The 26,596-nt window shown below is 43.0% G+C and overlaps 2 protein-coding genes across 9 annotated transcripts in view; one reads left to right on the top strand and one right to left on the bottom strand.

The window, feature by feature from the left end:
• Positions 1–2,963: 2,963 nt before the first annotated feature.
• Positions 2,964–24,893, bottom strand: SLC35A5 (solute carrier family 35 member A5). Of its 6 annotated transcripts, none has more exons than XM_030532776.1 (9): positions 24,848–24,889; positions 23,925–23,930; positions 20,667–20,819; positions 18,999–19,097; positions 11,739–11,872; positions 10,242–10,265; positions 7,865–7,932; positions 6,517–7,309; positions 2,964–5,284 (listed from the first exon to the last, which is right to left on the bottom strand). In XM_030532776.1, exons 3-9 carry the CDS (start codon positions 20,794–20,796, stop codon positions 5,216–5,218), a joined length of 1,317 nt encoding a protein of 438 aa, XP_030388636.1. In that variant the 5' UTR covers positions 20,797–20,819; positions 23,925–23,930; positions 24,848–24,889; the 3' UTR covers positions 2,964–5,215. The 6 variants fall into 6 exon arrangements, with proteins under 6 accessions (XP_030388636.1, XP_030388627.1, XP_030439456.1 ...); XM_030532767.1 differs by having other exon boundaries at positions 23,748–23,939; positions 24,845–24,857; XM_030583596.1 differs by lacking the exon at positions 23,925–23,930 and having other exon boundaries at positions 24,845–24,893.
• A 166-nt stretch (positions 24,894–25,059) lies between these two features.
• ATG3 (autophagy related 3) overlaps positions 25,060–26,596 on the top strand; it is a 38,642-nt gene continuing 37,105 nt past the window's right edge. The window contains exon 1 of one of the 3 annotated variants that reach the window (XM_030583595.1): positions 25,060–25,118. Coding sequence is in view for 1 of the 3 variants with exons in the window: in XM_030583592.1 (XP_030439452.1) it covers positions 25,267–25,338 (72 nt within the window). In the remaining 2 variants the exon portion in view is untranslated. The other 2 variants (XM_030583592.1, XM_030583594.1) reach the window with 2 other exon arrangements.

The following is a 26,596-nucleotide window of genomic DNA, read 5'->3' as shown; positions in this document are numbered from 1 at the left end:
TCCTTGACCCACAATTCCTTTCCTAGGATGGCTCAGCAACATCCCAAGGGACCCAATTTAATCCTAATTAAGCCTCAAAACATCCCAGTACAATAGGCAAGGGAGAGCTAAGGACCACCTCATCCACAGCTGGGGTGGATCACTGTAGCTGTTTGACTGCACTACACAGCTGGAGACGGCAGGAAGCACATCCACTGAAATCAAACGGGGGGGGGGGGAAATCAAATCTTATTCTGATAAGTGCAATAAGAAAACTAACATGACCAATCTGAGAGATATCCACTGAAGCCTTCAGAAACCCGCACATTGACATTAGCTAGGGGTGTGGTTAGGGGATCTTGGCCATTTGTAATAGGTTCCTCCCCCAAATTGTGGTTTGTTTCATACCTTTGACAACTGTAACCCCTTCTCTGGCTTTCCAAAAAGCTGCTCATATTCCTCCTGTAACAGTGCTGCACTCACCTCGCGAGCACCCCCAGCCCAGTGCGTGTGTGTGGTGGGTCTTCGCTGACTCAGCCCTCCGGCCAAGTCACACGCAGTCTGTCTCAGGGCCTTGTCCTGGTGGAGTCCCAGCAGCCAGCCCAGAGCACCACCCACTCCCCTCCAGCTCTAGCAAGGAACTGAACTGGCTCTGGCCCTGCACCTCTGTGTATACCAGCCTGCTGGGCCCGACTGGCTGCCTCCCACCAGCCGCTCTAGGCAGCTTGGAGGACCTCTCTACTGCCCTTTCCTGGGGTGGGTGTGGCAGGGACACTTGGCCTCCAGCAAGGGGCCTCAGGGCCTAGCCCCACTGTCTCTCACACCCTCCAAGGACTTTCTTGTTTTGCATACAAAGAGTTTAATAGATGGACTTACCAAGATGGCTCACGTATGGGAGCGTGCTATGGTCACATAAAAGGACCTGGATAGAAAATAGAATCTGAGTCCAAGAAACCACCTTTGACCTCATATTAGATGAGCAGGCCTCTCAAGTGCCTTTATCCTCATCTTCAAGGCTGTTCATTACTGTATCCCATCTACCAATCTGCAACCATTTCTCCATACCACATGGTTGTAATGCTCTTTAAATAGTATGGGCTGGAATAAAGCATCACATTGGGGCCTTAACCCTGAATTGCTCCCAGCTTTAGCTGTTTAAAATCAAGCATTTTAACACGGAGGTGATTTAGACATGCAATTCAGGAGCTGACTGCTGCAGCAGTTGGAAGGGAAACACCAAGTGCAACTTGACAGGTATTGGCATAACTGGAGGTTGGATATCACACTTGATGGACCAATGAACTGATCAAGCGTGGCAGAGGGTGTACATTAATAAGCTGTAGAACCCATTTCCTCGTGAATTTTGGAGCACAAGTTCAAAGGCAGGATTTCCTTCAGCCTACTGAGAAACTCTGCAGCAGCACACGTGGGGACCCAGAGCCAGCTGCCTGCACTGGGAGCTGCAGTTTCCCTGTAAAGCCTGTTTGCGTTGCTCTGAATTTCTAGCTTGAAAATGGACAGGTGCATCTGGGCACCTGTTTTGGAGTTGTGAAGTAGTGTGGAGCTGGGGGTCCCAGGTGTGGTGCTGGGCTAAGCCCCAGCTGTGAATTGCGGTGGCTTTGCCTGTCTCATCAGGAGTTTGGGGTGTGTTAAGCAAAGTTGAAGTAGGTGGGCTGTCAGTCTAACTTCAGAAAAGAGAAGGGGTGTGTATTTATAGGATGCTGTCAACTCAAATTTGGCCCAGAGTTCAGTCTCCATGAAAATTAAGTTCCTTCAACACCCCAAAATATTACAAATCAGTGATACTCATACCTCAGTGGTTCAGGAGCCAAATTAGCCATCAATATTACCCAAAAGAGTCACAGTAGTGTGACTTCATTGTTTCCATTTACCGTAGTATTATTCATATTTAAAACATGAGACTTTTATAGAGATAGATAGATAAAGTTAATACCTTAGTGCAAGTTGATAACATAATTGGTCAATAATAAAAGCATCCCAACCGGTTAATAATTAAATCACATAGTGCAGGGATCGGCAACCTTTGGCAAGTGGCCTGTCAGGAAATCCGCTGGCAGGCTGGGATGGTTTGTTTATCTGCAGCATCCACAGGTTCGGCCGATCGCAGCTCCCACTGGCCGTGGTTTGCCGTTCCAGGCCATTGGGGGCTGTGAGAAGCAGCATGGGTCAAGGGATGTGCTGGCTGACGCTTCCCACAGCCACCATTGGCCTGGAACGGCGTACTGCAGCCAGTGGGAGCTGCGATTAGTCAAACCTGCAGATGCTGCAGGTAAGCAAACGGTCCTGGCCCACCAGCGGATTTCCCTGATGGGCTGCGTGCCAAAGGTTGCTGAACCCTGATATTAGTGCTTTAATATTACGTTCTGCAAAGAGCTGCTGCTGCACTCTCTGGCATAGCTTAACAATGGAGCATGGATCATTAAATAACCCTTTAAGAAATAGTATTGTGAGGAATTATCCAGTGGATGTTTCCACTATGAAAGATACTTCCTAGAAGGGAAAAAATTATAACTTCTTTTCCCCACTAATTTGACTATATTTCTTCTTCTAAGTTTATCTGAACTATATGGACCCCATTTCCCATCCCCAGATGTTCTTCCAGCAACACTTCATCACCCAGCAGCCACTTTCAACTCACTTTACCCAGCATCTTGCATAATTACATATACCAGTGCAGAGTGGGTATAAAATGCTACCAGTGTAGAGAAACCCTACATAGCTAAGAAATTATACTTAAACTACTTACCTTACAGAAACAACCAAATGTCATTATGTACTGCACCCTCTCTCTCATGCTGCAACTGTCAAATGTTCTACAGTCATTGAGAATACACTGTGTTTCTGTTTTTATTTAATAGCTCTAGTGGCAACGGAGAGAAAAAGAATATTATATTTCTAGTTTTCTGCCCCCTCTATGAAACCAGGAAGACATCACACACCAAAAAGAACTTATGACGCAATCATTTCATAATGAACTTTAGTTTATTCAGGCTTGTTTCACAATTAGGCATAATAAATTACATGTAAAACAACACCTATTTACAAAACGGTCATATATCATAGGCACCAGTACATATGAAAGCAGCAGAGTCTCACACAGAATGCAATATAAGGGTGAGCTGCTGAAATCAACAGGCCTTATTCTGCTCTCAGTTACACCAGAGTACATAAGGAGGAACTCTACACAAGGCAATAGCGACCCTGGCATAAATCTGGGGTAAACTCAGAATCTGGACCATGGTCAAACCACACATTCTTTATTCACATTCAAGAGCCGCACCTGTAATAGGGAATACATCCCTAACCCAAATGGTATGTTTGAGAGGACACTGTCAGGTTAATAAAAAAAATGATGAGCCAAATTCAAATGATTAAGCTGGGTTTACAGGTGCTTTGTATGGCCAGTGTCAAAAAGCAGCTGAAACATATGAGTGAATCTGGCCTTATATTTAAAAACCAAAACACAAGTGTTCTTATCTTCTCAGTAACAGCTTAAATTATTGAAACACATTGAAGCGTTTGTATAGTTTTTTACTGTTCAAAGTACCGCACAAACATTCAATAATTAATCCTCAGAACACACCTGTGAGGTAGGTAAGATTATTATCTCTATATTACAAATGGGGAAACTCAGGCAGGAAGCTGAAATGGCTGAGGTAAGGTGGCTGACTGAAGCAGTGGAAGAAAAGGCATTAGACTCAGGAGTTGCTGAGTCCGCCAGATCATGCTGCATGGAATAAACAAGATTATTTTCAAAACTGAACAGACTTTTCACCATTTCTCTCCTCTTGGACAATGATAATAGACTTTCCAAATTACCGGACAGTTTCTAGTCAATTTCACTGATGGGGTCATAGAATTATCAAAATGTAGGACTGGAAGGGAACTCGATAGGTCATCAAGTCCAGACCCTACACTGAGGCAAGACTGTGTGTTACCTAGACCATCCCGCACGTGAGCGCAGTTTTGTAGTATCTGGGCTGCAAACAACGCAGAAAAATGTTAGTCTAAACAGAACCTATTTATCTGATTTTTTTTTTAAGACTACAGAAATATTTCTTAGGGTTGGGGTTTTTTTAAGTTTGTTTTTACAAAAATCTAAATTTTGGGTCAAGTTTATCTTTTTAAATTTAAAACACTGTATTTACAGATATGGTGAAATACACTTACAGTGAATTTGGACATGAGGTAACTACTTTTATAGTAAACTAGAATGAAAATCCTTGATGTCTTGTGATGGGCAAACTGCAATTCCAAGTAAAGTAAGAATGAAATTACTTCCCCAAAGGAAAGTATATGAACCCTCTGTTTATTTAAAAGCTTGAATTCTGAATATCTGGAAAGTTTCTCTGCCACTGTGCAACACTAATCACGTTATCAAACAAACAGAACATATTTATAATTGGGTGTAATGTTCCACAGGACACACAGAAGCAGCAGCACCTGCAAATTACTGCAGAAATGAGGAAACTCATTCTGCAGCTGTGGAATCATCTCTCAATCAAATTGCAGAAGGGTGCACAATACCAATGAACATGTACCCCTGGAAATAAGAATACCTAGCACTTATACAACACTTCATATCTTTATAGTGCTTTACAAATGTTAGGGGCCCATTCAATGGGACTATTCCCAATTGAGTCAGGATCACAGATGTGAGGTTTACAGGATCAGGCCTTTCACCAGTGAGAAATGTTATTATCCCCATACAACCCTAGTGTATGATAGACAAACACGTACAATTGAGGACACCGAGTGTTCTGGATTACTATACATAATACAGCTCCCATGTGATGCAGATCATTAAGCTAGGGCCAAACCTTTCTCTCAGATCACTTTTATTATCAGTTTATCATTGACTTCACTGGAATTAACTTCTGATTTACACTAGTGAGAGAAGAGGAAAAAAACCCTTAATATATAAGGCTCCAACTGATAATTCTCTAGTTTTCCTTGTCAACTGCTGAAATCCAATGGGCTTTACTTATTTTTTCTGAACGGACACCTCAGCCCTAAACCTGGACACACTCTAGTCTGATCTTGGAGCTGTGTTTTATTTGCACAACTTAAAAACACAATACAAATCCTCTGGAATCACAAAACCATCCGAACAGTTTTAACTGTTGCACTTAGAAAAAAGACTATCCCATAGTTTAAAAAGATACCAACACTGCTTTCTTGGAGAATACCCACCACTCAGTTGCACAAGCTCATGCTAGAAGGCATCTTCATCTGTATCAATGTCACTGTTTGCTTTGGTCAGTCTCTCAAGTTCCTCTCCATCCTACAGGAGCCAAAAAATGGAGGGAAAGAAGATAGTAACAGCATTAGCAAATTTTCTTCTTGTTAGTAATACTTACCCTGAAGCAGTTCAGTGACAACTGCAAAATCAAGGACCTGTACTTAAAAGCTTTTGCACTGGGACACTAAGATCCTTGTTTAAGATACAACTTACATAGCTGTTCCTGAAGGACAGTCCCTAGATATTTTTTATAGCTAAATATTTACCATTTTTCCATGGTGTCCTTCCTGAAATCTTTCCAATTGCACTGTATTCAATTAATAGATGTGTCCCTTCCTATGTTGACACATACATAGGTGCTGAGTAGCTTATACTGTAGCTAATTATTTACATCTGCTGAAACATGCAGTGATTGATTTTACAAATGCGTGACTATATGCATTATTTACTGTTAAATATCACTCTGCAATAGCACTGTGTAGAATTCCAAGAAAACATCGACCCTCCTCTTATTGGGATAAATGAAGTTTCCGAGGACTAAATGCAGACAATGCCCTCTGCTGCTCACAGGCCATAAACATACTATAAATACTGCAGACTTATTTCTCAGTTCACCTGAATATGAAGTCTGGGAGCAAGCCGCTTCCCCACAAAGATTTTCCTAGACTCTAAGCCTCTGGATCTTCGTTCATAGAAGAGCAGGAATTATAGCAGGAGGCTGAAGGAACTGATTCATGAGGAAAGGGCAACTACCATGTTGAAAATCTTACATTTAAAATATCCTTACCTGCGTTTCTTTAAAAAAAAAATTACCTAAATTTCTTAAAACATCTTAAACTGTTAAAGCTGAAAAAAATTAAATATCTAATTTAGTTTCCTCCCATTTATGCTGTATGTTTACTTTCTACATTTAGCTGAACCTGGGCAGTGAAAATAGACTAGTCAGTTTTCCTTGTTTATAATCAGTTTGCCAGTGCAATGCTGGGATGGGTTTGATGGGGTATTTGGCTGCAAATGCTAAAAGAATGTTCAAGCTGACATGGCTGAAGGATCACCTGAGGCCAGAGCAGAGAGGTAAAGCTTCAACCAGGCCTCAGGAAACAAGAGGAAGCTATACACAAGACTGAGATTGATCTTGTGTCATTTAAATGAAAGTGACAATTTGGTTGAATTATGAGTACAACCTCATGTGTGGTGAACTCTAAATGGTCAACTGGGTAAACAATCTGTGAGAAAGGGAGTCAACCAGAGACACAAGCATTTCAAAGCCTTACCCCGCTGGATCGCTCCCAGATCTCACCGAGGAGTTTGTTCCTCTCCTGCTGAGTGGCATATTCCAGGCCTTGATGTTTGCTGGCATTGTAGATAAATATGGAAAGAAGCACCACAGGTGCTTCCAAGAAGAAGTCCAGAGAAGGCTTGAAGTCAAAGATGACAATGGACACAATGGTGATGATCACGGTGGTGATCTGCGCAGTCAGGACGTGGAACATGTTGTCTCGGAACTTCAGAATGAAGGCCACGGACAGCCCCAGGAAGGCAGTGACAAAAATGAGAGCTACAGAGAACACATTGTGGCCATAAAAGAAGCCACAGTATTCTATCTGCCAACGGTTCTCAGAGCGCAGGCCCAGCATCAGCCCATTGAACAGCATCCCAAACACATATAGCTTGCTATTCTGTACAAATATACTTTCATTGAGCTGGTCCCCTTCCTTCAGGATCTTTTCATTATAGATGTTGGCCAAAGCGGAGATGAAACACTGCACTATTATCAGCAGATGGCCCAAACCGAGACGAAGAGGTTTCAATGCTCCTGCAGTGGTAGCAGTGACATTCCACTTGAAGCTGGGAAAGAACCCTGTTTCCGTACAGTTGTCTCCTCCCCAGCACTCTTCCTCCGGCCTGGTGTACTGAAGGCAGTGATTAGATGAGCTGAAAAACATGTCATGATGAAACCCATGTGTGGCCAAGCTGTGCTGATTGCTTCCGGTCCCTGCAGTCAGAGCTATGATGGACAGGAACAAAATCAGTAGAGATGCCCATTGTACCCAGGACAGCTGCCGTCTGTGTGGAGACAAAAAAACCCAAAACCTTTAGAGTACAGGGACAGGTGTTCAGCATTTGGAAAACAAATGACACGTGGCACAGAGAAACCTCCACACCACAGTCAAGAAAGAGAGAGAGCGTGAAATCTCAGCTCCATTGAGCAGATAAAATTCCCATTAACTTCCATGAGGTGAGGATTTCCCTAGAGCTTCATCTCAGACCCCAAAGAGGCAGTATACTCAAGTGCCTCCCCAGCTGCCTACAAGGAGCCAAGGGAGTTCCTGCATGACTCACAATGGAGACAAAATTACGATACAATACAATTATGATTCTGTTTATCCATTACAGAAGAATGAAAGACTGAGACAAATTTGCTCAGATTTAAACTTGTGATTCCAATTAAGCTAAGTATTTCATACCTAGTGGAACAGTTAAACCACTAAGCCATTATTCGTGCGTGTATGCCAAAGGCTACAGAAAATACAGAGTATTAAAAATACTATAACCCTCATGTGGCGAGAAAGAATCCAGCATAACTTCCCCAACGTTTTATTTGCTTTCATAGCTACTTACTTTAGCACTATCCTGAATAGGAGAGCTGTTGTTACAATGATAAAATTTGAGAATAATACAGCCATGGCCTAGAAAAAGCAGACAGGGAAAAAGTTACAATCCTGACAGAATCTGACCAACAAAAATCAACTCACAGCATTCATCTATCAGAAGACCCCACAGCAAAAAGTGATATTAGTACAGACCTTACACTCAGGGTGAAATTCACTCTTGCACGGAGGATCCATACAAGATCCTAAATGCCAGTTTCACATTAATGGCTTAAGTGGTGCACAGAATCTTGCCAGGGTTTTCCGCAATGGGGCAGATTTCACCCCGGGCTAACCAGAGTTAGAAAAACTTCCACTGACTTCAGAGAGCGCTAGATCAAGCACTTTGAGCTAACAATTCTTTTTCTTTTATTATTATTATTATTATTTTTTTTACAGCCATGAGTTAGAATTTTAATACACAGAATATTCAGTCATTTCAATTGTGACGTGCATTCAGATTTTTTTTTGCTGTTGTAGTAAGACGAGGCCCTGAAATATAAACTCTTTTGTCAGAGGCCTAGTCTGAGGCCTGAAGCCTGAACTAAAGCACTTCCAGGCATTGCGAAGCAAAAGCTGGGCTGTGAGCCAGAGGCAGGCCTCACTCACAGAAGTTGGCAAGAAGAGGGTTGTTAGAAGCAGGTGCATTCACACATATAAGTGCTAACAAGGGGAACTTGTGCCAAGATAGCACCTGGACAGCCCGATACAAGGACACTCCATAGACATAATAAGGAACAGGCAGGTGCATCTTAAAGACAGGAGAGTATGATGGATAGATCTGTTTGTCTGGAACAACATGATCAAAAGGGAGACAGCACCCTAACGAACCAAGAAGCTGTACCTCAATACGTCAGCAGGGATGAGTAATCTGTCCTGTAACTGTATAAAAATAGGTCCTGGAGTGCGCATCTTTGTCCACCCTAGAGTGCAGTGGAGTGTCCTGCCACTGACTGAGCTGTGTCCATTGCTAGGGGGCACAAATTCGTAGTATGTCCTGTAAAGTCTATCGGAAACTATTACTGTGCTTCATTTGAGAATAAACCTGGCTCGAGTTCCTTCGTACCTTACTAGAGTCTGTGGTCATTGGGGGTTCTTTCGGGGTTTGCTGTGCCAGCTATCTGCGCAGAGCCAGAGCAGCACACAGAGGGAACACGCACACAGCCGACTGTTATCATCGAACAAGAGCAGAGAACCACACCGGTAGCTACTGATAACAGCTGTTTGTACTCTGATGTTTGGGCATTATTACAATCTCAAGAGTGTGCATGAAAACAGACGTATAAATCACAGTTCTACTCTGGAAAGTGACTGTGTAAAAATGGCTCTTCCTAATCCTATTGTCTGTGAGTATAAGAGTGAGATTTACTGATTTTACTGAAAGAAAAAAGAAAGAAGAAAAAAAAAGCACGGAGCACCTGCTATTTTTTTACTCTGGCTAGCTGTGCATAACCAATACAGCTCCTGAAGTCTATTCTGGCTCATTCATCAACAGAATTGCCAACTAGGTATCAATTACAAGACTAAGGCTGGCACCTGAACAACAAAACTTTTGTCTTTCAGAAGTATTGAAAAAAAAAACAACCCTCCCCCAAAAGACAAATGTTTAGTGTTGTTAAAAGCTGAGTAGTGTAGACATAGCCTAATGCTGTCGCACAGATGTAACAGCATAATTTGAAGGGAACGGGTCTGCAGAGGTGTAACTGAAGGAAGAATTTGGTCTGCAAAATCTTCATTATTTGTGATAATGCATGGAAGGAAAGAACCCAGGACAAGCTTGCAGCAGCATTAATTAAAACAACAACATTTTATTTGGGAAATGGGAACAAATTTGATTTGGATACTTCATAAACAATGGCATTTTTCAGAGCAGAACCACACTTTAAAAAAGTCTTAAGAGTCAGAAGATTCTTAATTCAGGTTCCCACATGGACTTTCTACAACCCTAACCATGTCCTCAAAGTCATTCCAGGCTGACTTAGCTAGGAAGTAGTGGGTTTCCATTAATATGTCTGGCATGCCATGACTCTCCTCGTTAAACATGAACTGCCAAGCAAAATTCAAAACTGAATTACTGCCCTCAGCAACCAAATTAAGGGATCATTGAAGACATCTGAGAATGCATCATTTATAGTACATCATCAGCACCAGAAGAGCCAGTGGCCATATGAGACTTGTAGTATCTTATGTCCCAGAACAATGTCTTTCTGGTGCAACTCTAATGAATCCCGAACAGAAACAGAGGTTAAAAATAATTTTTAAAAAATATTTTTCTGTCATATGCCTCTCCTTATCTCACAGCCTGTTTAACTAAGAGTGATAAACACAGAAATCTGGGTTTAACTTACCTTGAGTCTCCCCCTGCCGTAGACCTTTATGAAGAAAGATCTCTTCATTACATAATAGATTTTAATCAAATATTTATATAAATAATTTCCATGTTGTGCGTATTTTCTGACCTTCATGACTTATGTCTTTAAATTCACAACTCTAACTTTACATTAATGTTGTCTTGCGTTAACCAGTAAAAAGGCAGTCCCTTTCCATTATAATCTAATGTATTATTTGCCAAGCAGCAGGTCACATTTTCCAGTTCTGTGTTCCCATTTAGTCAAAGATACTAAGTGCAATGAATACACACAAGAGGTCAGATTTAAAGTTATTCATTCTTGTTTTTCCATTATAGCGCTACAATTTAATAAACCTCTATGAAATATACCAGATCGAAAGTTAAAGACAAAGAATTATATAAAGGGTATTGAACAGCGTTGGCTCTAAGGGAAGAAATACAAATTACTAGCGTGTGTATAAGCTTGCTGTACGATCTTTATAAAAGATCCCCTCAACCAAAAGCCAAGTTGCTTATTTAAGAAAATGACAGCATGTGGATATAATCTTTCAAACATTAGATCTTGTAATTATTCAGGGCATTATACTTGTGCTCACCTTTCAAAAACTAATAAAACAGTGCATATGTTATTTTAAATCACTCAGAATTTTCCCTCTCTAAAACCAGACATTTGTAAACCAGGCAAAAGCAACAGTCCTGTTGACTACATGCTGTCCATGCCAGAAATTTGAGCCTTAAAGGACAATTTTTTGAGACAGCCCGAGAGTGAAAATAAAAGTTTAGATTGAGTTTAACTATAGTTTCTCTAGTGTCATGATAAATATATTGAGAATTCCCTGTTATTTTATAGTCAACACTAATAAAATTTGAACCAAAAAACAATAATCCCAGGCTTAAAATGAAGATAACAGTTTTCTGAACATTTGTAGATTGAGTCCAGGTTTATGAATAAAAGCAGCAAATGTCTGTCACACAGGATACTAGCTTAGGTACTGGAGGTAATTAAATGCAAAAAATCAGCATCCAATACTCTTTCCACCTCCCCCTCCCTCTCACTTTTGAGGTTTGATCATAATGGTATCAATGCAGAATAGAAGAAAGCAAAATACAAAAGTGACTGAATTAAGTCATTCATATAAAGACATTAATCGTAGGAGCTGTATGGGGGACAGGACTTAAAAACCCACCTTCAAAGCAAACTGAGCTCAAGAAAGGAGGAGGAAGGTCGAAGTCTTGCATTACAGTGAAGTCATTCAACACTATCTCTAAATCAGGAAGGAAGTAGATAATGCAGAAAGATTCTCTCTCAACTGGAAGCTACAAAACAGGATCTGATGGGCAGGTGGATGGAAGGGATTAATAGAAATGGTCTCTGTGTACACGGCAGCCTTAGACAGATCAAATGCAGGACCATGAAACCCCAACTAGCAAACTTCCAACAAGAGAGAGACTTGGATCATTTCAATGCTCTTTTATTTGCTCTGTGTATACTTACTGGTTGGAGGTAGGACAATACATAGAAAACAATCAGGTTATCCAAAAAGTACAGAAAGGCTGGAATTGACCACTTCATGTAGTTACAAAACTCCCTCCATGAGGTGCATCCAAAGTCACTATACGAACGTCCCTCTAAAAGAAAAGGAAAAAAATCAATCAGTAAAATGAACTTGATTAGAATGATGAAAATCTATATAAAAGACTTTCCATGTTAACAGAAGTGTGTTTTAATCCCCATCTGACAGCAACTGCTTTTTTTGTTTGTTTTAAATCAAATGTAGCATTTGATGAATAGTGTCAGAATGACAGCCCTGGAGATCTTCGTCTTCCATTAATCCACGGGAGATACACAACACAAGCAGAGGCAGCACTAGCTTCCCCAGTACTCTCATCAATCTGCCTTAACTGAGCACCTAAAGCAACAAACTCTAAGGACAGGAGTTCAATCTCAACGGTCATTTGGTCTTCTGCCTCAGCAGAGAGACCATCAACAAGGCTGGTGGTCCTTTTGCACAATACTCACTAGGAACTAGGATGAGATCACTCATCATTATTGATGCCTAAAGAATGACAGTCAGATAGAAATGACTTCTGCTGACTACTGAGCATGCCTAGATTTGAAACAAAAGCCTAGATGTAAGAGACCTGCATATATAGCACCCAAAGTACAGTAGCATTTTACAGACAAAAAGACAGTCCCTGTTCTCACAGAGCTTACAATCTAAATGACGATATGACATAAGACAAGACAAAACAGAGAGGGAGCAAGGGGAGAAGATGCAAGATTACACACGGTTTGTACACTCTTTGTGGCAGGGATCACTTTTGTTCTAGATTTGTACAGCACCTAGCATGCTGGGATCCTGGTCTGTGATGGGGGTGTCTATGTGCTATGGTAATACAAATAAAAAAAGAATAATAATTACATGTGCTTAAATGTTCAGGGGATGTGTGTCTTAAAACATAATGTAATTTTAAATGTGATTAGCATTGAGGGTGCGGATGAGAGGAATAGAAGAAAGATGTGTTTAAAGGCTCAAAAGGATAAGGCAAGGGGAAGAAGGTGAAGGGGGAAATTTAGGTGGGAATGGGCTGACTAGTTTCAGCTTCCCTTCAAACTATATTAGATTTGAGGGGAGAAAGTTTGGAAGATAAATGTACCCATAGGCATTCTCAATCAATAGTCTTTTGAATGCAGGTGTACGTCATTTCTTCTCGTTGATCTGACTACACTTTATTCTCAAATCAAAGAATTAAATTGCTTAGTAAAAAAGTTTGTAAAGCACTTTGGAATGACAGGTGCTCTATCCAGGAAATATACAGAAGGAGAAAAACATCAGTATCAAACATAAGAACATAAGTAAGAATGGCCATACTGGGTCAGACCAAAGATCCAACCAGCCCAGTATCCTGTCTACCGACAGGATAGAACGCCACGTGCCCAGACGTAGTGAACCTAACAGGTAATGATCAAGTGATCTCTCTCCTGCCATCCATCTCCATCCTTTGACAAACAGAGGCTAGGGACACCACTCCTTACCCATCCTGGCTAATAGCCATTAATGGACTTAACCTCCATGAATTTATCTAGTTCTCTTTTAAACCCTGTTATAGTCCTAGCTTTTACAACCTCCTCAGGCAAGGAGTTCCACAAGTTGACTGTGCGCTGTGTGAAGAACTTCCTTTTATTTGTTTTAAACCTGCTGCCCATTAATTTCATTTGGTGGCCCCCTAGTTCTTATATTATGGGAACAAGTAAAAAACTTTTCCTTATTCAATTTCTCCACACCACTCATGATTTTATATACATCTATCATATCCCCCCTTAGTCTCGTCTTTTCCCAAGCTGCAAAGTCCTAGCCTCTTTAATCTCTCCTTATATGGGACCCATTTCAAACCTCTAATCATTTTAGTTGCCCTTCTCTGAATCTTTTCTAATGCCAGTATATCTTTTTTGAGATGAGACCACCATATCCGTACGCAGTATTCAAGATGTGGGCGTGCCATGGATTTATATAAGGGCAATAAGATATTCTCTGTCTTATTCTCTATCTCTTTTTTAATGATTCCTAACATCCTGTTTGCTTTTTTTGACTGCCACTGCACACTGCATGGACGTCTTCAGAGAACTATCCACGATGACTCCAAGATTTCTTTCCTGATTAGTTGTAGCTAAATTAGCCCCCATCACATTGTACGTATAATAACATGCAGTAGGTAGAAAACCTTCACTATCAGGGAGATGGATTGGATGACCTAATATGTCTTTCCACCTCTAGATCATCAGCGTGGACACTTGCCCATAAAGGCTTTACTCCTTTAAACGTGAACTTTAAAAAACAGCATTTATTTGCTGAGCACATGGAAAAGGACACACATGCACATGGCACTGCCATGTTATAATCCTCATCTTCTGTGACTGGGAAGTTGGAAATTCTACTCAGCTGACACTGATTGGTAGTGACATAACTACACTGTCCAGGCTGATAGCCCAATGCTTTCATGTGTGAGCCTTCAAGTAAATACATGTAGCAGACATGTCACAGTGGCTTCTGGTTAAAAAAAAAGAAATTGATTGTTATATATATTTTGATACATAGTTGATTACAAGGAAAAAGGTCAACCTACTACAGTTAGGAAATCAACCTATTTTGGAAGACAGGCCATTTTTATCTACCTCTTTCACACAATAGCCTGTTGGGTGCTGTAGTCATTTGTGGGGGGGGGGGAGAAATCCAGTTTAGTTTATTTTTGAAAACACGGGCTGCGCACTGTATTTATGATCTGCTTGAATTTGGGCTTTTTCATTAACATTTGTGGAAACCAGTATTTCACTCAAGTTCCTTTTCAGTCTCTATTACAAAATAGTTGACGTCCCACAAGGTTGTCGTTCTCTCCTGTACAAAAGTATCAGTCTTCTATTACTTTGCTTTTTGAAATGGTGAGGTTAACCACTGATCTTTTTCACTTTATGAAAAAGCTACAGAGAGGCTGGGTGGAAAAGAAGGAACTACAATCAACAATAATTTTACTATTCTCTTGTGTCTTTCCTATGAGTCTCTCCAAGTGCTTTATAAACATGAAACAAGTCTTACAAAATGTACACTGGAAAAACTGGAGAACAGTGTAGTTAAGGGATTTGTTCAAAGTATACAGTGATGGAGCCAAGGAGCAGAACAAGAAATTCTCGTTTCCAGTTTTACACTTGAACCACAGGATCACTCCCTTCCCTCTAAGGTTGACGAATACTGTATCTAACAAACTACAGGAAGAAATTTGCTAGACAGAATATAGTTACCTAAAGTGAAATTCAGCAGATCAGCATAAAATCTTTAATGACCACAAGTGATCAGAAACTGATGTCTGATCGGGGGGGGGGGGGGGGGATGTAAGGGGAAGGTACCACAAGCAGCATGGACTGTGCTGCGACATTGAATCAGCACCAGCTCAGAAGGAAGAGTATAGCCTACTGAATTGCTGAGACACAGAGGCTGCTTGGCAAAGGGTCCCGTTCTTTGCAAATAACTCACTTCAGACCTGACAAACTCACTACAGCAAACATGTCTTGCAGGATAATTATCCATAAATAATAATATATAAGGCATCTATGGAAAGCTTGTAACTTGTCAAGATTCATAACCATTGCAAGATGCATGTATGGGCAATATTTAAGGAACAATGTAGTTATACTGAAAGTATGCTTTATGGACTTGGAGAAGAAGTATGTCACCAGGGGATAATGTGTCTCTGTGATGGCTCATTCAAACAGGAAGGAAATGTCACCCCCTGTCCTGGTTAGCTAGTGATGAAGGCTCAATTGTCTAGCCTTGCTCTCTCTCAAGATTTTCAATGGAAAACCATCGGAGGCAACTGCAAACTATCGAAACCACTTGGAGGTAAAAAAAGAAACTACAACAGACAGAGAATTACCCTGCCTATGGCCTGGTCTACACTGGGGGGGGAGGTGGGGGTCGATGTAAGATACGCAACTTCAGCTATGAGAATAGCGTAGTGAAGTTGACGTATCTTATTTCGACTTACCTCCCATCCTCACGGCACAGAGTCGACAGCCAAGACTCCCCCATCAACTCCACTACCACCACTCGCTCTGGTGGAGTTCCGGAGTCGACGGGAGCGCATTCGGGGATCAATATATCGCGTCTCGTCTAGACACGATATATCAATCCCCGATAGATCAATCGCTACCCACCGATCCAGCAGGTAGTATGGATGTACTTTAGGAATAGAGACAAAAGATTGTTTCAGTACAAAACAGAGCATGGAGAGATACTCTATATACTTACACTGAGGAGGAAACATCTTGAGGCACAGGAATGTTCATGAAAAATTGGATCCTAGTTTGTGAAGCCAGCCAGATCTGCTACAGACTGTCCTCTTTTTATTTTTTTTGAGGGGGGGAGGGGAGGCGGGACCTACTTTTTTAGATAGGAAAGATAATTATTAATGAACGTAGACCCAGGTTCATCCTTTAGGATTTTGCTTTGTATTTTAACCATTTAACATCTATTCTTTCTTAATCTTCTTTTAAGTGCTTGTAAGTGCTGTGCATTATATAGAGGAGAGGATTTAAGGTAAAACTAATGAACTGCAGTACACTGTGCCTTTGGGGGCAGAGGATCTGGGATTTCTGAGAGTAGTCAGTGTCAGCGGCTGGATATCACCGGGGAACTCTTGAAGGGACTCAGGGACCAAAATGCACTACTGTTAATCTGAAAGGTAAAGACAGGACTGGCATAGCTCAGAGGAGAGTGCTTCAGTGGCTGACAGGCTGGTGTTAGGGAACTGATGCCCACAAGGCACAAGCAAGACTCCCCTCACGCTGGAGGCACAGGGTAATAAGGTGACTCACAATCCTGGGTATCGCGAGAACCATAACAGTCGCCATCAGCACTTTTTACAGTATTAGGTAACCAAGCCTGACCCTGGCTTAGCTGATAAGATCCGAAGAGATCACAGACCCAGGGCTTGTCTTCACTTCAGAGTTAACTCAAGTTATAACTTGAGTGTTGCCCCTAGCTCTAGTCCTATCCATACACAAAAACTCTTCACTACAGCATGATGGTGCTTTTTACTTGAGTTGGCTGCCTGTCAAGGTGTCCAGACCAGAGTGGATAAAAATAAATGATTAAAAAAAAATCAGATTTTTGTTATTTAAAGGCTTTTTGAGGAAAAAATCTATCTAAAGATAGTTTTAATTAAGATACATTATAGCTCAAAGATATCTCATCATGGAATAGGGATTATAAATTCTAATTCTATAGTATGACACAATATATTCATGTAATGTTTAAGAAAAATTTTGTAAATGAGTTCCAATAGTTCATGCATTAGGGATCCAATCTTAGGAGTTCCAGGACCTAATCTTTCTATCTACCCAATGGGACTCAGTGCTCAATCCAGAAGATACCATCAGAGATGCTTAGTTTTGCAGTTCTCAAACTGTGAATTTGTGTCTCCAGAGATAACACACTTGTTAACAGCAAAAATGTTTTAAATAAATAAATAATATATAGAGATGAGAAATAACAGACCTATTGTCCCTCTGCAAATTTGTGTACACAGAGTCAATCCCTTACCTCTCTCTAAAAGATCTGGGCAAGGAGAAGTCTGAAGATAAATGTGAGAAGAGAGGGACAGGCAATAGAAATGAAAGTGAAATTGTTTGAGCAGCATATTCCAAAAGTCTTGAGGTCTTTCTGACTGTAGCCTTCACTGATTTGAGATCTACCACATCATTCTCTCACTAGAAGGGAAAACCTATAATGGCAGCAGGCCATAAAAGAGACTTAGTTTAGGAATAAGAACCATTCAAGAAATACATGTTTGCTGATGATGTTTTAAAAAAAGTCACACCTAAGAACTCGTGGAATTCCCTTAAGCACTTGGATTCAGAGACTGTTGATGTGATAATCTCACTTTTAACAGCAGTAGCTTCTTCTGCTGGTGTAGAAAGCATATTTTCTTCCTTTGGACTAATTCATTCCTAATTGAGAAATCATTTGAGACCAGAAAAAGCAGGAAAGCTTGACCAGATTATGAACAAACAGGAAAATTAAGGTGAAAACGACTGAGTGAGCTGCAGAAGCCAATATTTTAAGTTTTTCATGTTGACCTTACTGACATAGTCTATTTATTTTTGTTTTTGTTTTAATATTTCATTTAACTATTTTAGTTAAAAATAATTTTAACAAAAACAAACCTGATTTTAAAAACTTGAATGTTTAACTAAATTCAAAAATGCATATTCTTGTTTTGTAAAAATATGATGTTTGCTGTGAAGGAAAAAAAGCCATCCAGAATACATAACGTTGTTTTAGTTAAATAAAACAATTTAAATGTGTCTGTCTGGTGATGTTCTCCTCCTAATACAACAGGCAAGAAAATCCTCCAAATATTAATGATTAACCTGTTGAACTGGAAACAGTTCACCTCCCAATGACTTCATAAAAATCTGCTTCAATTACCTTTGGTAAATGAAATAACCAAACAATCATTCATTTTCTGATGTAACTGTAAAACTAATCTGAAAAGTTTTCAAAATAAATCACTTTAAAAATATATAGCATGTATCTTCTAAAAATGAAACCTACATCTGAGTTGTGAATAATATATATTAAGGTTATAACAACCAACAAGAATGCACTTTTATGTAGAAATCCATGATTAAATCGAGTCTTCCTGATTTGATTTAAATCAAATCCACCCTGGTACAGACTCTGGGTATGTCTACACTACAGAGACTATACCAGCATAAGTATACCAGCATAGTCCTGTAGCGCAGACACAGTCTACGCCAGCAGAATGGGTTTTCCGTTAGCATACGAATACCACCTCCACGAATGATTTCAGCTACACTGATAAAAGTATTGTCAACATAACTGAGTCTACAGTGGGGTCTATGCCAATATAAATTCCATGTGTAGACCAAGCCTACAGCTTGAGTTTGTCAGCTGCTAACACAATCATTCTGTGCTGCTTATTGCTCTGTACAATTTTACAGTATAGCCTCTGTCACTCGAGCTACACTAACTCAAGAGGAGTTAATTGAGTGCAGCGTGCAACTCAAGTTAACTCTCAGTGAAGATAACAGTCTCCATTCCTACTGCAAAAAGGCTGTACCATAGTATACCGCGTGTATAGTACAATTACTGTACATTTGAATCCATCATACAAAAGCAGAGGGATTTAAAGTATAAGGTGAACATTTCCTAACAGATTTTTAGCCATATGAACTTACTTTTTGTTGTTATCCAGAGTGCCACTGTCATACATAACACCAGTTTAACTAGCTCAGAGCACACATTCACAGTTGCAGGAAGGTAATCGTATTTGTTATCTGTAAAATTCAGCAAAATTATTATAGCAAATAAACATTCTTACTCATCCAACTTTTCCAATCGCATTTAGAGCAGCAGAAAGAGCATAACAATTCCATGATAATCGCTTAAACACATCCATTAAAAAAGTTTTGACCAGGTCCCATAACTTACAAACTGTGCATTATTTAAGGTTATGTTCATGACTTTAATTATAAATATTCCACATTTTTTATGGCACAGAACTTCTTGAACATTTCACTTTCCAGGCTGACGTTTTCCATGCTTAGTCTCAAGTTCACAAGTTTGAATTCTTCAAGAAAGGCTGAGTACAATTAGTTCAGCCATTACAGAGTGCTACTGAAATATGAAAAATCATACTTTCCAAAATTAATTAAATTTGAGCTTTTTTTTTTTTGCTCACACAAAACAAAACTGACAATTTTACAAGTTTGAGGTTGTTAAGTTGGCTAACCCTTCTTCAAGGATTAGGCCCTTTCATTGTTAGCCAGAACTGCTGTAAGTATTTAAAATCTGTTTCACACATACTTTTTATCAGTTTTTACTAAAGTTGGCAGCCACAATACTATATAGTAACAGAAGGCCTGATCCTGAAAGATTGACTTCTGTGAGAGCTGAGGGCATAGCACCTTCCAACATCAGCACATCAGGGCTAAATAGAAGGTTTTCAGCTAGAAAAAACTCTCTGACAGATTCCAATGCACAGTAACAACAACAACTAGGTCTTATATCACTCTTGTCATCAGTAGATCTGAAAGAGCTTTAAATGAAAGAGGTGTCATACCACCATTTTACAGATGGGGAAACAGAGGCACCGACTTGCCCAAGGTTACCCGGCAGGCCAGCGGCAGAATGAGGAATAGAATCCAAGTGTCCTGAGTCCCATGCTCTATCCACTAGACCAGGAGTTCTCAAAACAATTTTTTTGGTGGCCTCAGAGCATGAGAAGGCAGGTACAAAGGCAGCAGGGGCCAGCGGTGATGGGCACTGGGAGAGGCAGCAGGGAGCAGAAGGGGGATGAGCATGGGCTCAGAGCCCATCACCACAGCACCAGGGAATGAAGCCTGAAGCCTCACACCCAGGGGACAGAGCCCAAAGCCTCATGGCTGAAGCCTGCCACCCGAGAACTGAAGCCCAATCCCACTGCCCCTGGGAAGGTGGGAACTCACTGGCTGCCTGTTCCTCCAGCTTGTCTCTCTCCGGGAGGGGGGCAGGGCCCAACCACTCCTGGTGGCCCCTGGGGAGAGGTCGCTGCTTTGTGCCTGCCTTGCCCCACCAATCACCACCCAGGAGGCTGTGGTCACAAGAAAAGCCCCTGGTGGCTGCATTTGAGAAACACTATGCTAGACAACACTGCTCCCCCAGAAACAGATTCTGTATTAAAACATTTATGCTCCCAACAAACCTGCCAGTGAAAGGCAAGGATAAACATACTAGGTTTGATGACACATTCAGCAGTAAATATATTTGCAATAGAGTGGTTTAATCTCAGCATCTACATTGTTTTACCCAAAGTAGAAAACTAATTTCTGCAGGTAATGCATTATATATTAAACATCTTGCCTTACCTTCGTTGGCAGAATATTTCATCAGGAGAATACGACTTGAACCTAAGGTAACAAATGCTCCTCCTAGCAGGAATGTGTACAAGGCTGACTTGGAGCACCATAAAGACGGGCTGCAGCACTTGGTCTCCATTCTGCTGTCTGGCTGTCAATGCCCTTTGGACAACAAAATGAATGTATTTGTACAATGCTGAATAACTACTGGGTTTAAACAAATGTCATATTCTTGGTATCTATCTATCTATTCTTTGATGACTTCTCACCATTTTAAAAAACAATCTTGTTGCTACCGTTGGCAATTTACTAAGTCTCACGCTGAAACAGGATCTCATTCATTTCCATAGATTTCAACTATAGTAGTCCAAACCCCTACACAAACATGTCTTACTAAACAGCATATATTAACATGATCAAGATTTAACTAAATTAAACGTATCTGAAGCACTGAAATTAGGAAATGAGAACACAAACAGAAACCCTCTCCTGTTTCTTATTGGTGCTGCTAAGACAAAGAGCAGAAGCCACAAACTTTGTTTCACTATGGGCTGATCTATACTACAAGGTTAGGTCGAATTTAGCCATGTTAGGTCGATTTTATAAGCAATGTGGCTACACAACCAACCCTATTCCGTCAACCTAAAGGGTTCTTAAAATCGACTGCTATACTCCTCCCCGACGAGGGGAGTAGCGCTAAAATCAACCTTCTTGGGTCAAATTTGGGGTAGTGCAGACACAGTGTTGTGCAATTAGATGGTATTGGCCTCCGGGATGCATCAGGCGAGGTATTTCCAGCAGAGATAAGGAGGTGTTAGTACAGTTATATAAGGCGCTGGTGAGACCTCACCTGGAATACTGTGTGCAGTTCTGGTCTCCCATGTTTAAGAAGGATGAATTCAAACTGGAACAGGTTCAGAGACGGGCTACTAGGATGATCCAAGGAATGGAAAACTTGTCATATGAAAGGAGACTCAAAGAGCTTGGCTTGTTTAGTCTAGCCAGAAGAAGGCTGAGGGGGGATATGCTTGTTCTTTATAAATATATCAGAGAGATTAATATTAGGGAGGGAGAGGAATTATTTAAGCTTAGTACCAATGTAGACACAAGAACAAATGGGTATAAACTGGACACTAGGAAGTTTAGACCTGAAATTAGACCAAGGTTTCTAACCATTAGAGGAGTGAAGTTCTGGAACAGCCTTCCAAGGGGAGCAGTGGAGGCAAAAGACATATCTGGCTTTAAGACTAAGCTTGATAAGTTTATGGAAGGGATGGTATGATGGGATAGCTTAATTTTGGCAATTGATCTTTGACTACCAGCAGATAAGTATGCTTAGAGGTCGGTGATGGGATGTGGGATGGGATGGGATCTGAGTTACTGCAGAGAATTCTTTCCTGAGTGCTGGCTGGTGAGTCTTGCCCACATGCTCAGGGTTTAGCTGATCGCCATATTTGGGGTCGGGAAGGAATTTTCCTCCAGGGCAGATTGGCAGAGGCCCTGGAGGTTTTTCGCCTTCCTCTGCAGCGTGGGGCATGGGTCACTTGCTGGTGGATTCTCTGCAGCTTGAGGTCTTCAAACCACAATTTGAAGACTTCAATAACTCGGACATAGGTTAGGGGTTTGTTATAGAAGTGGATGGGTAGGGTTCTGTGGCCTGCTTTGTGCAGGTCAGACTAGATGATCACATTGGTCCCTTCTGAGTCTATGCATGCACCGTATAACCGCTTTCCCTCCTCGCCAAGTTCCATATCCTCCTCACCCAGATGCCCAAGAACGCAGAGGGGAAGGTTCCAGTCACCCAGTCACTCCACTCCAGAGGATGGCCCAAACAAGAGAATGCTGTCGTTCAAACAGCTGTGATTTGTAGTGTAGGTGCAATAAGCAATGTGGCCTTGTCCTTCCCACCTCCTCCACCCCACCTGGGCTACCTTGTCAGTGATCTCACTTTTTTTTTTTAAATAAATAAAGAATGCATGGATTCAAAATAATAGGGACTTTATTTCCTTTGCCAGCTGGGGGGGGGGGGGAAGCGGAACGGGGAGAAATTGTACAGGGAAGTACATTCAACAAAGGGGGTGGTTTTGCATCTGTCACACCGTAGCCTGGCCAGTCATGAAATTGTTTTTCAAAGCCTCTCTTGATGTGCGGCACTCCTAGCTGTGCTCTTCTAATCGCCCTGGTGTCTGACTGTTCAAAATTGGCTGCCAGGTGATTTGCCTCAACCTCCCACAATGCCATAAACATCTCCTCCTTACTCTCTCAGATATTATGGAGCACACAGCAAGCTGCAATAACAATGGGAATATTGGTTGCGCTGAGGTCTAACCTAGTCAGCAAACAGCGGCAGCAGGCTTTTAAACGTTTAAAGGACTTAACTGCACTTGCTCAGCCTATAGTTGAACTGCTCCTTACCCCAGTTCAGGCTGCCTGTGTATAGCTTCATGAGCCATGGGAGCAAGGGGTAGGCTGGGTCCCCAAGATAACTACTGGCATTTCAACATTCCCAACGGTAATTTTCTGGCCTGGGAAGTAAGTTCCTTCTCGCATCTTTTTGAGTAGCCTGGAGTTCCTAAAGATGAAAGCATCAGGCACCTTTCCTGACCATCCCACGTTGATGTTGGTGAAACATCCCTTGCGATCCACCAGTGCTTGCAGCACCACTGAGAAATACCCCTTGCAGTATTCGTATTGGATGGCAAGGTGGTCCAGTGCCAAGATAGGGATATGCATTCCATTTATCGCCCCACCACAGTTAGGGAACCCCATTCCAGCAAAGCCATCCACTATGACCTTCACATTTCCCAGGCTCACTACCCTTGCTAGGAGAAGGTTAGTGATTGCCTTGGTTACTTCGATCACAGCAGCCCCCATGTTATATTTGCCCACTCTGAATTGATTCCCAACTGACTGGTAGCAATCAGGCACTGCAAGCTTCCACAGGGCTATCACCACTCGCTTCTCAACCATCAGGGCAGGTCTCATCTTGGTATTCCTGTGCTTCAGGGCAGAGGAAAGCAACTCACAAAGTTCCATGAAAATGCCCTTATGCATGCGAAAGTTTAGCAGCCACTGGGAATCACCTCATACCTGCAACACTATGTGGTCCCACCAGTCTGTGCTTGTTTGACAGGCCCAGAATCGACATTCCACTGTATCACCCTGCCCCACCGCAGCCATGACATCCCAACTACCACAGCCGATGCTTTCACGAATGTCTGTGTCCATGTCCTCCTCACAATCATCCTCGTGCTGGCAGTTCCTAGCCAAGCACTGCACATACTGCAGAATAATGCGCAAGGTGTTTACAATGCTCACAACAGCTGCGTTGAGCTGAGTGAGGCTCCATGCTTGCCGTGCTACGGCACCTGCATAGGTATCCCAGGAAAAAAGGCACGGAACGATTGCCATCACTTTCAAGGAGGGAGGGAGGCGGGATTGACAACATGTATCCAAAACCACCCACGACAACATTTTTGCCCCATCAGGCATTGGGAGCTTAACCCAGAATTCCAATGGGCAGCAGGGACTGTGGGATGGCTACCCACAGTGCACCACTCTATGAGTCAATGCGAGCCACAGTATTGAGGATGAACTCCGCTGACCTACTACGCTTAGTGGGGACTTATACAATTGACTATATAAAATTGATTTCTAAATATCGGCGTCTATAAAATTGACCTAATTTTGTAGCGCAGACATGCCCTGAGAGCCAAGCTGGCAAACTGCCTGGAGACCGATGGGCTGAATCACGTGTCAGTGCAGAAGAGGCTGCAGGTGCCCAGAAATCGTGGGTACAAAGACGTGGCATGTACAGCTGCTCAGCCCGGCGCTTACCCCAGAAAGCTGCTCCCGGGGGCGCCCTGCTGCAGTACAGACGCGAGGGGCCGCCGGCAGCATGGCCACCCGCACGGGCCCGCCTCTGACGGGGAGCAGTAAATACCCTGGCTGGTGCCGGTGGGGGAGGGGAGCGCTGGGCACGGGCCGCCCTGGCTACCGGATGCCCCGACATGCAGCTCTGGGCTGACGCGGGCCGCGCGCTCGCTCCCAGTGCGAGGCAGCCCCGCCCCAGAGAGCGCCGCTTCCCAGGGCTCCCGCGCCGGCCCCGCCACCAAGACACCGCCGCATCGCGGGGTCAGGGAGCGACACACGCCCTCACCGCTCCCAGACCCCGCCCCCCAGCTCACCAGGCAGCAGCAGCTCCCCCAGCCAGCATCACCACTCGCGCACGCGCAGTGATAGACAACTAGCGGCCCGCCCCTTGACACTTAGTCACGTGTTAGGGGAGCGCCCCATACAGTCATGTGATGCCTTCCCCGTGCAGCCCGCTGCGCACGTCCCTTTCTCGTCTTCCTTATCCGGCCCTCCCCCGTTCTACGCGTGCGCGCAGGGAGAGGGCTCTTCACGTGCGCATGCGCGTTCTGGGCTCGAGCCGGCAATCTGCCGCGCAAGCATAAAGCTGTGAGCGGCGCTTTTCCCCTGTCTGGGCTTTTGTATCACGTGTGTGGGGGGGATCGGTCATGTGACTCCGGCTGGTGGTGGGCGCTGCCGAAGGCTTGAGGCGCGAGCGGGGCTGTGGGCGTTGGGGAGCCCAGCGCGCGCCGGCAGGATGCAGAACGTCATCAACACGGTGAAGGGGAAGGCGCTGGAGGTGGCCGAGTACCTCACTCCCGTGCTCAAGGTACCGCCCGGTGGGGCCGCCGCAGCCTGACCCCGGGCGGAGGGGCTGGGCCCGGAGGTGCCTCTTCCCGTCGGACCCCCGGGGTGGTTCCCGCGGCGGCGCAGCCCGCTCCGCTCGTGTCTGGAGCAGGCTGGTGTCCCAGCAAGAGCCGCGAAACGGCCCCTTGGCTGCCTCTGCCCGTGTCGCCAGCGGCGCCCCGGGGCGTGCGGGGCTGTCACAGCGCGGGGAGGGAGCCCGCGGCGCTCCGGACCGGGAGACGGCGGCTGGCGCAGCCCCGGACACTGGGAGAGCCCCGGCTTCTCCCCCGAGCTCGGCCACAGGTGGGCCGGGAGCCCTTAACGGTGACTTGCCCTCGGGTACCAACTCGTAGGCCTGGGCGGTGACAGTTTTGGTGCCGGTGTTGCTGTGTTGGTTAGGGGCGTGACCCCTGTACTAGGGGTTGTACTAGTCTAGGTGCAGTTTCTGGGTGGAAAGGTGCCTTTAGGGTGACAAGATGTCCTGATACTAAGGGCTTTGTCTTTATACACAACTATACCTTCCTTGTCTCACTTCCCAAAAATTTGTCCTGATTTTTCACATTTGCTATCTGCTCACCCTAGGTGCCTTAACCACTATAGCTTGTTCGCCTTCCTTTATAGAAAAAAACTATGCAGGTATAAGCACCTGGGTATAACTGATGAGTCCACACTCCGGGGAGTGGTGGGAGGATTGTACCACTCTTATCATACCAGTGTAGTTCAAGCAGTACAGTTTTTGTGTGTAGGCAAGGCCTTTAAATAAGGCTGTGTCTGCACAGTAGCTAAACCAATGCAGTTGGCCTGTGCCTGCCATGAGTGTCTGGTTGCTGTGTTAGACCTAGCCTAATACTCGCCAAACCCTTGTAACGTGCAAATACTTCTATCTACTTCTGTACTTTATATAGCTGTAACACATGCAGGTACTACTGTCACTTTAATTCTTTGTTACATGTAGCTGTTCTACTGCAAAGTATTCTTGCCTCTGTTACTAATAATTCCTTGTATTAAAACTGATGATTTTTTTTAAAAAATCCCCATTTTCTTCTCTTGCTGTCAGTTTAGTGTCTGGATTTTCCTCAGTCCAGGTAATGAAGACAGTTTTGCTCTCAGACCTTTAGTGTATGCTTTCAGAAGAGTTGTTTCTACTGGGACCCTTTTAATGGAAAAATCAAAAACGCAATCCTCTTGATCAGTTCAGGCTTCTGTAATGTAACTTCCTTACATATTTTGTACTTCACGTA

The sequence above is a fragment of the Gopherus evgoodei genome, chromosome 1, assembly GCF_007399415.2.
Source record: "Gopherus evgoodei ecotype Sinaloan lineage chromosome 1, rGopEvg1_v1.p, whole genome shotgun sequence".
Classification (NCBI taxonomy): domain Eukaryota; kingdom Metazoa; phylum Chordata; order Testudines; family Testudinidae; genus Gopherus; species Gopherus evgoodei.
The sequence above is the reverse complement of the archived record's forward strand: the minus strand, read 5'-3'. Positions and strand labels throughout refer to the sequence as shown.